This window comes from Pseudophryne corroboree, chromosome 2, assembly GCF_028390025.1.
Source record: "Pseudophryne corroboree isolate aPseCor3 chromosome 2, aPseCor3.hap2, whole genome shotgun sequence".
NCBI lineage: Eukaryota > Metazoa > Chordata > Amphibia > Anura > Myobatrachidae > Pseudophryne > Pseudophryne corroboree.
In genome coordinates this window covers 962782948-962796431 of record NC_086445.1, presented here as the reverse complement: position 1 = coordinate 962796431, position 13484 = coordinate 962782948, and the positions used below count along the sequence as shown (strand labels likewise).

The following is a 13484-nucleotide window of genomic DNA, read 5'->3' as shown; positions in this document are numbered from 1 at the left end:
CATTAATCTAGCTCTATATCTGCAGTTTTCTTTCAACTATATTTGGTTTGTAGCAATTTCCATCGGTTGATTATCATTAACATGATTTTTTCCCCGTTCTCTTCCCGTTAAATCTCAATGTCTCACTCGATAGCTGTAATAAACAAAATTGGGATCTGGGGTGGAATACTTTGCAACCCTACTGGTCTGCGTACAATCAACACAGGTCCCTAGGGGGTCTATTTACTAAGCCTTGGATGGAGATAAAGTACCAACCAATCGGCTCCTAACTGCCATGTCACAGGCTAGGTTTGAAAAATGACAGTTAGGAGCCGATTGGCTGGTACTTTATCTCCATCCAAGGCTTAGTAAATAGACCCCTAAGTCCTCTTGGGGCAGATGTATTAACCTGGAGAAGGCATAAGGAAGCCAATCAGCTACAATATGCAAATTAACAGCTAGGAGCTGATTGGCTGGTGCATTTTTATCACCTTGCACATATCACTGGTTTATCACTTCCTTATGCCTTCTCCAGGTTTAATACATCTACCCCTGTTCATTATGCCTGGAGAGTAAAAGTGGATGAGATTCATTATAGTCCAAATGAGCAAAACATTTAGAACTAATGAAAAAAGGGCCACTCACTAGTGTCAATTTCTCTGAGATGGCTGAAGCCAGGGGTCCTCGAGATTCCCTGTTGCATCCAGTAGCCAGTGTGTTAACAACGCTTGTGATTGGCTGCCAGCAAACACAAATCCCAGGCACTTCCTGCTGTGATCATTTCAACACTAGTGATCTGAGGAATCTTTTTTTGATTATGGCAGAGGAAACATTTTTTTTTATATTTCGCACACTCATGGTTTTCCTATTATAGTGAGAAATAGGAAGTTGTTATTCCTCCTTTTACTTCATGGAACATGAATCCTTTCAGGTGTCTGAAATAATTTAAAGCCATTTTGGTCATTTAAACAGTGATTTACAAAATTGATCTTTCATAGATTCCTCTAACTTTTGTACCTAGCATGCTAAATCAGCTATTGCGTTGGAAACATATTTTGCTGTGAGATTTGGAAAACTGGTGAATTAATATTAGCATTTAAAAGATATAGCTTATGTAATAGCCTACGAGATGCATGCTGTGCCAGGATTCCAACGAGTCCTGTATGCCCATATTTTTTAAAGAGGTAATCATTTACAAGGCAAAACCAACCTAGTTTTACCTTGTTAACTACAGTATTGCCGCTTAAAAATTCTTTCACAAACCTATAAGACATCAGCTAAAATCATTGCATTATCCGTCTCTGCTATATCATTTTCACAATCCTTTAATGGCCGGTCATGTCAAGTCTACAGTACAGTTTAACGTGGAAATTTTGAAATGAAAGGTATTGGAAGTGATGGTGGTAAGAACATATTTTTGTACACACAGCAGGACAGGAAGTCAGTAGCCTTCATAATTAACATAACAGCAGGCCCCAGTTCGCACAAACTTACAGATAACGAAGTAATAACTTTTACTAAAAAATAAAAATGCAATGAGAAACATCTGTAGCTCTATCAAAGTATGAGAATATTTGTATCTTATTATAGTAGATCTATTCCATAAAGCAATTTGTGTGTTGTAAGTTTAATAAAGTCCTGCTTTACTTTTGTAAAGAGGAAATGATTGGGGTTCTGGTCTGTTGTAACTAATTGTATCACTTATTTTGGAAATAAAGTAATTATGGATGGTAATCAATTGTTTTGCACACCCGATTTCCCGTCTAAAGTGACTGGAGATCACGGGGCACAATTCAATTGGGGGGTTTTTTTGCGCTGATCGTGCCAATAAAGGTCTAGTTTAGAGGCGTAAAGCAGCTAAACCCGACCAAAGTGTTGGGCATGATCGTGAAAAGTGACGGTCACTATTTGCGCAACTCAGCTTGCCACCCCAGGGGGGTGCGAACTGAAAATGTAGACACCGACAGCCATCGCGCCCATACGAAGCTACAATTAAATAGCTCCATTGGGCGCCATCTAGTGGCTGCCGGCAGAACCAAACATTTGAATTTCGCCCCATTTGCCATTGCCATTGTTTTCTTGTCTGCTCTACTGTAGTTTACGCTGGATGACACTGAAGGTTGTGGAAGGCTAAATACTTGGTGTCTCCTAAGAAAGATAAACATTTGTGACACAATGTACAAAATGCGTAAATTGTGTGTATATGTATGTTAAGTGTATTCTAAACCCCAGAAGCTTGGATCAAATGCCAGCTGTTACATCAGTTCTGTTTGTAATCTTACATGCTACTGTATGACCTTGACGTGGCAATCATGGACTTACCCTGCATTAAATCTATTTTAAGGGAGGTACAAGTTGACTTTCACGTGTTTGACTTTGTACTGTTTCTAAAGAGGGAACCAGAAAACATTTGCTAATCGCAAAACACAGTGATAACGGGGGGAACGATCGTATTTTTTTTTCCAAACAAAACTTAATTAGATTTTAAAGAGAACTTGTTATCCTAACTTAGAACATTTTTCTTTTAAAAACTGTTGTTTTCCTAACAATTAAATTAGGTCATGTTAGCAACTTTAAATGTATTGTTTAAAGATGCAATGTTTTAAACAGCTATTTAGTGAATTAAACTAATATTTAGGCAACGTCAGCCTATCCATTCCCTAGGAACCACTGATTAATATTTAAGATACATTGGTTCTTAGTGAATTTGTAAGTTGTATTTCAATCAGTGTTGGTTCAGCTTGCAAAGTGATGTGTTTATGGCGGGTTACAAAAAGACTTTCCTTTGTGAGCTGCTGTTAGCAAAAATATTTTGTGGATTACTATTTTTATTTTAGTTTATTTTTCTTAAGCGCACAAAGATACATTAATCAGCTCAGAAGAATGAAGTATGTTTTTGACTCTTTGTTTCTTAGAAAAAAAATCTTATATTTGTCTTCTTGATTTGCAGGGTGAATTCTGATGCAAGAATTGAAGTGCCGTTTCTATAAAGGACAAGACTTTTGTTCTAGCAGTATGAAGGTTTGACGCACATCATTTGAACATGCTGCCTGCAGAGTAATTCAATGGAACATTCATTTTCCAGGCAATGATTCTTCAGAGAACATCTGCTTTGAATTTCACACTGGCTGCAAATTATTACAAAAAATAAAAATAAATTGCTGTATAAAATTTGCCCCACATCTTCGCTCTCAAAAGTAGGCAAAGACCTAGCTTCTACGCATACGGATATTGAACATGACTCATGGAGAAGAGCTTAGCTCTGAAATGCAACAGGATCCCATTGTTTTAACGTATCTAGAAGGATTACTAATGCATCAGGCAGCCGGTGGTTCTGGGACAGCAGTTGACAAACTCGCAAGCCATGTGAAAGTCGATGACAACTTTAAAATTTCTGGGAATGTTTTTACTAACTGTAAAAGTAATGCCCCGGTGCACAACAATAGCCAGTCATCTGGAATGTTGCATCTAAAGAAAGCCAGACTTCTGCAATCTTCAGAAGACTGGAATGCTGCAAAGAGAAGGCGGATCTCTGATGCTATCAATGTAAACGAGAAAAATGAGTCTCTGTTGGCCGGAATGGTTGAAAATGTCCCCAAGGGCAAACAGGATAGCACACTCCTTGCCTCTTTGCTTCAGTCATTCAGCTCTAGATTGCAGAGTGTTGCACTGTCTCAACATATAAAACAAAGTCTCAAAGATCAATGTTTTTCCCTTAACCAAGAGGCAGTACATGAAGAAAAAGATAGTCAGTGCTATGGTTTGGCCTCGAATCACTTAAAGACTATCCTAAACAAAAGCCGATCAAAAGATCATATAGTTGACAATAATCTGACTGGGTTATCTAATGGTTCTATTCAGGAAAAATTTGTCGAACCTCCTTCTGCACAAAGTAGCACCAAAGGAGCAGGTGAGCCAATTTCATGTGCTGCAAGACTTCAAGCTGTTGCAAATATGGTGGAGAAAAGGTCAAGCCCCACTGCTTCACCTAAACCAAGTGTGGCTTGCAGCCAGCTAGCTCTGCTGCTCTCTAGTGAAGCACACTTGCAGCAGTACTCAAGAGAACATGCTCTAAAAGCACAGAGTGCCAGTCAGTTGGCAAGCGAGAGACTGGCTGCAATGGCAAGGTTGAAAGAGAGTTCGGAGAAAGATCTTGGCCGGTTCCAGTTGTCAACAAATGGGCATGCTACCCTCAACAATAATCCAAGGACAATAACCAATGGAATCAGTAATCCAGGTAATATGTCTCCATTTTCAAGTCCTTTTGGCGTTCCAAATTCTCCTCTGAAGGCAGTTAGTTATAAGAATAACACTGAACGAAACCATGGAAAGCCGTCACCCAATAACAGTTTGCTCTTGCATCTACTAAAAAGTCAAAATTGTGCAAGTGTTGGGAAAAGCCAGTCTCACAGTGAAAAGTATCCGGCATTTGAAGAAAGTGCCACGCCAACAACTACAGAAGATTACTCTGATAACAATCCAAGCTTTACAGAAGAGGAAAGCAGTGATGATGAAAGTACTCATTCCAACTGCACACCTATAGATTTGTCCTTCAAAAACAGGGGAGACAAGACCGAGGTGTTGCATTCTGCAGCCTCCATAGACAATTTAACAGAGTCATTGCTTCACAACTGGGATCCAAAAGTTAATGGACTTGATCTTAACAAGGAAAATAAAGACTCTTCTGTGGACTCTACACTGAAACCGTATCAGAAAGTAACATTGCTACAGTTACTGCTTGGACATAAACTGGAAGACAGTCCTTCTACAATTGATGATATAAGGACACCACCAAAGGCAAACGACCTGTCAAAGTTCAATGTGTCAACACCAAGTCATCTTTCAGAAAGTCCAACTATTAGTAATTCTTCTCCATTAAACACACTCTCTTTGCACAGTTCCACAAAAGCCGATTCTCCGATAAATCTGACTCACCAGCCTTTTCCAGTCAAGCCTCATTTCACACCTTACACAAGCAATATTCAATCAGAAAGACTGGCAAATCCAGCATCTAAACATTTGATAGAGCTTACCAGACACAAAGCGCTTCAAGTGGCTGTCCCACTAACAAATGATAATGCACAAACGAATACAGCTTTCAGTGCTAGCAAGTTGCTGCAAAATTTAGCTCAGTGTGGAATGCAACCTGCAACACCTGATGAACAAAGGCCTCAGAAACCATTAGGTACTGCTAATTGCAAAACTCTAGGGTTAATTGATAGACTAAACAGTCCACTTGTTACAAATCCATCACATACGTTTGAAGAAGGCAGAAGTTTTAGCAGCCCATCCACACCAGGGGATTCTGGTTTTCCTGGTTCTGAAATCGAGAACCTACTAGAAAGGCGCACTGTACTTCAACTACTCCTTGCCACACCTAACAAATGCAAGAATGAAAAATTGCAGAAACCTAACATTAAAGATGAAGTTAACCCAGACAGAACTGAAAAGTTAGCAAGTGATCAAATTGTACCTTTCAAAATTAAAACTGAATCTGAAGATCACTTTAATGGGCACAGAGACGCAAGTGCTCCAAGCCCAATAGGGGTCTCTTTGCACAAAGTGGTAAGACCAGCTCCAGAGGAGGTAAACTCTCCACACTCTTCTCCTCAAGATTTTTCCATTTCAAGAAATGGCCTTCTAAGTCGTTTACTACGTCAGAACCATGATGGTTATGATGCCAGTGATCTAGACTTAAACAACCGACATGCTGAACTCAAGCAAAAACAATCAAAATTACCTTGTATTGTGCCTAAAAAGAGGAAAATGGTCCAAAATGACCCTGTAGAAAGCCAAGTAAAAATAGCAAAAATGAACTCGCCTGATGCCGGAAACATGCAGTTTTGCACTACGCCATGTGAGACATTGTTTTTCCATGAAGAAGTCAACGGTACAAAGACTGATCACGATCACAAGAATTTTATGGGTCAGAATTCCTTTAGTGAAAATAAAAACTTGGGTTGGTCAAGAGAGAGTAAAGGTTTTAATGTACTGAAACAACTGTTGCTTTCGGAAAATTGTGTCAGAGACTCCCAGCATAGGAATAATTCTTTGGTTGAGGAGATGGTGAGGGGAAATCAAAGTAACTTGTCAGGGAATTCAGAATTTATGCTTCCTTCTCTAAATATGTTTATGGGTAAACATTCTCCTCAAAATAATTTAGGTCAAGTGACATTTCAATATCCATCTCCTCTAAAGAATTCTCCTTATTCTTCCCCAGACATTCTAAGAAATCCCACACGGACCGAGTCTGGACATTTAAATATGTGTCCTTCTGCAAATGATAGAGGTCCCATTAAATGGGTTATTACAGACATGGAAAAGAATGACTGTGGGAAAGATTCTCCAAGGCTGACAAAAACTAACCCTATATTATACTATATGCTACAAAAAGGGGCACATCCGACTGCCAGTCAAGATTTAAGAGATCGGACCAGCTGGACAGAATCTTTGTTGGGACAAGCAGCAGAGATGACCTTAAAAAGAGAATCTGTCTACAGTAGAGGAACCAATGGGATTGGTTACACCAAACCTCCTAATGATGTTTTAAATAAAACTTTACATAATTCCAATGGCAGCAAGTATGGACTTTTCAATATGCTTACAATAAAGAAGGAACCTGAATGAATTGCTGAAATCCTATTTGCATCAAATAAATTCAAATTTGAATTTTATTTTTTGTTTCAATGTATCATGCATGATTACAAAACAGCATGATTTTACGGACATGGTTTAATTTCAAGGACTTGGGTTTGTGATCTTGCTCATGTTTAGCTTATTATTAAATGTACAGGTATTGCTGTTTTAAACTTTTACATTTTTACTTTTTCCATTAAATGTTGTGCATATATTGAATATATTTGGTTATCACATATGTTATGGATAACGTCTCCATTTTACACTCTTGAAATGGTCCTGATGATATTGACCATAGTCAGATACAATTGGACAATGCAGAGTGGTCTTGTTGGAGTCTTTCATTACGGGTATGATGTTAGTGTTAGTGGCTGGAGGTTATATTTTTGGGGACATATTTGAATCTTTAGTTTCTCCGTAACCTCAAATAAGTTACTTTAATTTATAACCATACAGTTATTCCTTCACAAATTACACTCCCCTTCTTCCCTCACATAACATTGTGACATTATCCAAACGTGGCGCTAACAATGACCTGGTTTCAGCAGAACAAATATTTTATTTTTGCAATCTTCTCATCATTTTTTATTTAGAAGGTGCCACAAAACTTTGTATTGGCCAACAGTGGGAATGTTTGTTACTTTTAATTGTTTACTTCATTTGCCTTCTAACTTCCACATTTTTGAAGCAATTGAAAGACAAAAACTTTGATGAGCATAATTAATTTTGCTTATTTTTTAAACATTCTTTGAACGTTTTTAAAGTTAAGTCCTGCTTAAAGCTGCACTACTACCTACGCAAAAGATTTTACTAATGTGCCCTCATGGTAGCCAGAAAAGTGGGGCTGATACAGGCATCCGTTCTTTCCTTTTCCAATATTTCTTGCAGTCCTCCTGGCTGAAAAGGGCTCACTCTTAAACCACAGTTCTTGGATTATGGTTAGCGATTTCTCCATCTGCTCCATTTAACACCACCTTGCTACCATTTAAAATAGGTGAATTAAATTGACTGGACTGCTGCTAGGGCAATGGGAACTAATATAGGTGGTTATATAGATTTATTTATTTTTTAAATTGAGGGGGGTGGGAGGGTTAACAGTAGATTGGAGAACATAATTTCTCTCCGCCCTGTAATGTTTATGATATTAATAGTTTTTGGCAGCTTTTCTTTATTGTAAAGTCAGCTTGGCAGCTTGACTGTAATGTAAAATCAATGCTGCAAGCACAGTGAACCCAGACAAGTTACCACAAGGTCACTAAGGTGTAAACCAGTGGTTTAATGAAATCCTCAGAGGTTGATTCAATTGTTTCGCCCTGTGAATGCTACTAGTGGGCCCCTTACGAAGCAATTCACTTGTTTCTCCATTCGGATACGTGTTACACAGTCATTCAGGTACGTGTTACACGGGGACACACAATTGAATTGCTCTGTCATATGTCCTTTAATTAGTGCTGTAAAAAAAAAATTTTATTGCCCTGTCAGTGTCTATTTTTTTTTTTTTTTTTTCATCTGAAGGTTATAATATTGTGGTTGATTTGGCAAAGGATTTTCATTTTCCAAGTTGAAAATTCTGAGATTTGACGTTTTTCAGTGAATGTACAGTATCAAATGACAAGGGTTGGTTACATAATTTTTATTTCTGGCCTATAATTGTATTACATTTTAGTTTAAATTGCTGGTTTGGAAAACATGACTATACATTTGTAATACAAGGGACCCAAAGACTTGCATTAAAGTGTAAAAAAAAATAAAAAAAAACCTCTCCGCATTGATCATTGTGTAAAAAGACCATACTTTTAAATTACAATTAAAACTCCAAAATGGTTAATTTTCTTCAACACCGCCACCACCTATACACAGCATCTTTTTATTCGGGAAGATATATATGTTTTCCCTTCCTAAACAATTTAATATGATATTAGCAGCAGATCTAAATCATGTTACAATAATTATTTTTCTAACATTTACTTTTTTAATTATTTTTCTAACCTTTACATTCTAAATTATTTAGTTGATCTAAACATAAAAGTTTTGTCCAAAAATAGTACAGTAGTGTTCATTCTAGCATCCTGCACCTTATAAGTAAGGGGTGCTTACTTAAATTTTTAAGGGCAAAATTTTATGCGTGATATATCGCTACAGTAGCTGTAGGGATACATTATACATTTGCCCTACAAAATTAAAATATGCACCCTAACTGATTAGGCGCAGGGTGCTAGAATGAACAATAGTACTATTCACCAGATATTGTGAATACTTCTGAAAACGTATTAATTTTGTAACCACTCACTCGTGACTTTGGTTTCTGAATTTTCCTTATTTGTTTGGGCAGTTACAATTTATATTCTTCACTCTGTACCAAGCGGTGCAGGGTCCCTATATGGCCCTCCCCCCTTCTTTCACTGAGTTGGCCAGCAAACTCCACCATCACCACCTTGGCTTTTACTTACCTTGCCAGTCTGGAGTAGTGGGGCATCGGCCTAAACTGGGAATGTTACGCTTGGTAGTGAAATCCCCTGGATAATTTAAAGTAAGTCACTTAGAAGGTGTTTAGCAGCCCCCTGATAATTTGTGCCCTTGGCAGCTACCTGAGTTCACCAGCCCTAAATATCTATACGTTTGTTATGAGTTAATTAGGGTTTGGTGTGATGTATACCCCTTGTGAAGCACATGAAACTTGTATAGAAGCTTTTTCTGGATCATTGATACCTGTGTAAGGGATATCTCAAGTTATTCACATGTGTACAATAGCAAAATTCCAAATTGGTGCCTGTACTATTTTCTTCTATTCATCATGGTCCATTTTCCGATAAGCACAAGTGAAGAGCCCATGTATTTTAATGTACGGTAGGTCTCAAGGATCCCTATGCTTGCAGCAAAATCTCTGTGTAGTAGCAGGCCTTTGCAGTGACAAGTATCTGCATGAGATTGACGCCTTACTGGTTTTTTTTTTTTGGGGGGGGGGGGTTTGGGGGGGAGGGGTTTTATTCTTCCTTTCACAAGCTTATTTCTCCAAAAGCCACTTACAAAGTACTTCCCATTTTATTTGCTTCCCAGAAAGCCTGTATTTAAATGTAATTTAGGTATTATCGGATTTTTCCATTTGAAAACCATTATTTCAATTTAATTTGAGAGGTTATTGAAAGATGACATTTAAAAAATATATTGTATTTTTGAACAAGTACAAAAGTGTGTCTTAGTCAAAATAATTTTTCTTGAAGAGATGTAAATAATATTGACTACTTGTAAATTAATATCACATATGCATTGATATGTTCATATTTTTTAAAAAGATTGCTGTAAATAATGTTTTCCATAAAATTCAAATAACTTTTTTTGTATTGTTTTAAAGTCTGTTAATACATGTAAATATAAGCAGATAGTTTTCAGCTCTTTCTTTTGCATGGATGCATATCATTGTACCTTGGGGAAAATTGTATAGATATTGAATTTTATTTAAAAATGTGATTAACTTCTGCATGTACGATGCATGGGAAGATGCCCTGTGCATTATGACTCTAAAACAGTCAGGTCAGATGCTAATCAAAAATAACAGTATTGTGTGTTGGGTTTTTATTTCCTTTTCTTTTTCTTTTTTTTTTTTTAAACCTAATCTCTATGGTATGGTCTGATGATTTAGTCAAATAACCACTTTAAATTATATGATATGAACAACAATTTTAGGATGGGAAACCCACAGTGTAATGTAATGTGACTGATAGTTTATAAATTAAAATTTTCTTTAAAAGAATATGGTAAATGAAGTAATCTAGCATTGCAATATGAAATAATGTTTCATTGTCTGTCATTTATGGATTCTAAAGTTTACAGAAAACAGTTTAATTGTGTTATATTCTAATGGAAATATTCTTGTGTTCCTGTGGTGTCACAAGCCTTGTATATAATGCAGTGTGATTCTTTTATTATTATTTTTTTTAAATCTTAGTGTTCATTTCCTTGCAAGGATTTGAATAAATAATTAAAAAGAAATAAACTGTATTATGTTTTTTGTGTTTTGCATGGGACGAGAAATCTCAGGAATAATATACATACATACATACATACTGGGGTGTATTCAATTGAAGTCGGATCCATTCCGACATTCATTTGTCAGAATGGATCCGACCTGGGCTATTCAATGACATCTCATTTCGACTTTTAAAAAAGTCAAATTGAGATGCGGGAGGGGAGATGGGGAAGAGCAGTGCTACAGCCCCCCCCTCCCCCGTCTCTCTGCCTCTCCCCGTCCCTCCTCTCCCAGTCCCTGCATCACAGCCGCCTCTCACGGCAGCGTCCACCCGGCTCCAGCAAGCAAGGTTTCGCTTGCTGGAACCGGGTGGACGCTGCTGTGAGCGGTGGCTGTGACATCCTCCAGCGCTGCTCACCCCGTCCCCGCCTTGGCTCTCCCCGTCTCCGGCGCTGCTCTCCCCATCTCAGTTCAACATTTTTTTAAAGTCGAATTGAGATGGTCGAAAAGGGGGCCAAAACCTGTCAGTTTGGGCCCCGTTTTCGACACAAGCACGTGGATCGGCAGCTATTCCGCCGATCCACGTGCTTTTCGACAAGTCTAATTCCTCGACTTGTCGAAAAATTTGGGGTTATATTGAATAGGTCGGAACCCCTTCCGACCTAAAAAAGTTGAAAACTGACGTCTTTTCGACAGACAGCAGCTTTCGACTTCAATTAAATATATACCCCACTGTGTGTGTGTATGTATGTATGTATGTATGTATGCAGGGGCGGATCCAGAAAAAATTACAGGGGGGGCACCATTAGGGACGTGGCTTCGTTGGAATGGGCGTGGCTTCGTTGGAATGGGCGTGGTATTGCAGGAAAAGACTACCTTATACCCCAGTTTTGCAACCTGCACGCCCAGACGTTGGCCACCACAGGAAAGAAAAATAATCCTGATTCATGCCCCTTACATTATTTGTCATTTTTCCTCCTTATAATAATGCCCAGTATACATTATTCCACATACTGCAATGGCCCTTAGACATTATTCCACACACAATAATGCACATGACACAATATGCACACACTGTAATGCCCCAGACACATTATGCCACACACCGTAATGCCTGTGACACATTATGACAGGAATCGCAATGCCCGTTATACATTATGCTACACACTGCACTGCCCCTGATACATTATAGCACATACAATGTCTGTGACACATTATGCCACACACTGCAATGACCTTGAGACATTATACCACAATGCCCGTGATATAGTATACCATACACCGTAATGCCTGTGACACATACCGCAATGCCCGTTATACCCTATGCCACACACCGTAATGCCCGTTATATATTATGCCACACTGCAATGACCCTGAGACATTATACCACATACCACAATGCCCGTGATATAGTATACCACACACCGTAATGCCTGACACATTATGACACACACCGCAATGTCCGTGATACATTATGCCACACACTGCAATGACCCTGAGACATTATACCACATATCACAATGCCAGCGATATAGTATACCATACACCGTAATGCCTGTGACACATTGACACACACCGCAATGTCCGTGATACATTATGCCACACACCGTAATGCCCATTACACATTAAGTCCTACAGTAAGGCTTCTAATTACTTTTCAAATACCTGCTCGTTGTCAGGGGTTTCATGCACTGGGTGTCATGCTCGTTGCCAGGGGTTTCATGCACTGGGTGTCATGCTCGTTGCCAGGGGTTTCATGCACTGGGTGTCATGCTCGTTGCTAGGAGGTAGTCCTTGTTGCTAGGGCTGTGCTCCCAGTGCCACATATGTCCCCAGTGCCAGATATTCCCCCACGGTGCCAGGTACTCACATGCCCCCAGTGCCAAATATAGCCCCCCCCCCATGTGCCAGGTACACATATACCCCCAGTGCCAGATATTCCCAGACAGTGCCACATATGCCCCCAGTGCCAGATATCTCCCCCCCCAGTGCTTTATATGCCCCCAGTGCCACATATGCCCCAGTGCCACATATGCCCCAGTGCCAGATATTCCCCCCCCCAGTGCCACATATGCCCCCAGTGCCAGATATCCCTCCCCTGCTAGTTATTCCCCCAAGTGCCACATATCCCCCCCCCCAGTGCCACATATGCCCCCAGTGCCAGATATCCCCCCCCCGTGCCAGATATGCCCCCAGTGCCAGATATTCCCCCCAGTGCCATATATGTCCCCAGTGCCAGATATTCTTTTCCCCCCCCTCCCTGCCAAATATGCCCCCAGTGCCAGATATCCCCCCCCCCCAGTGCCAGATATTCCCCCCAGTGCCAGATATTCCCCCCAGTGCCATATATGTCCCCAGTGCCAGATGTTCTTCCCCCCCCCTCCCCCCTCCCTGCCAAATATGCCCCCAGTGCCAGATATAACCCCCCAGTGCGTCCCTTCCTCCGCCGCCGCCGATGCTCCCCCCGCTCCCCTGCTGTTAGGAGGGACACGGAGGGCACAGTGCGCGCCTCTCCTGTGTCCCTCCTGTGTCTCCGGCGGCCGCGGGTCACTGTAATAAAGGAAGTGCTCACGAACGGCACTTCCTTTATGAGACCAGCGGCCGCCGGAGACACAGGAGGGACACAGGAGAGGCGCGCACTGTGCCCTCCGTGTCCCTCCTAACAGCAGGGGACGAAACGAGACCGCAGACTGACATGCGGACGCTAGTCCGCATGTCAGTCTGCACTAAAAATGACAGGGGGGGCACGTGCCTTGGTGCCCCCCCCCTAAATCCGCCACTGTATGTATGTATGTGTGTGTGTGTATATATATATATATATATATATATATATATATATATATATATATATATATATATATATATATATATATTATAGGGTATATAAGTAAATTCCTAATGC

The 13484-nt window shown here is 39.9% G+C and overlaps 1 protein-coding gene across 1 annotated transcript in view; it reads left to right on the top strand.

Annotated features, from left to right (window-relative positions):
* NRIP1 (nuclear receptor interacting protein 1) overlaps nt 1-9378 on the top strand; it is a 109231-nt gene extending 99853 nt beyond the window's left edge. The window contains exon 2 of the mRNA XM_063956350.1: nt 2930-9378. Coding sequence (XP_063812420.1) covers nt 3217-6606 — 3390 coding nt within the window. The 5' untranslated portion in view covers nt 2930-3216 and the 3' untranslated portion in view covers nt 6607-9378. The remainder of the gene's footprint in view (nt 1-2929) is intronic.
* The last annotated feature ends 4106 nt before the right edge of the window (nt 9379-13484 follow it).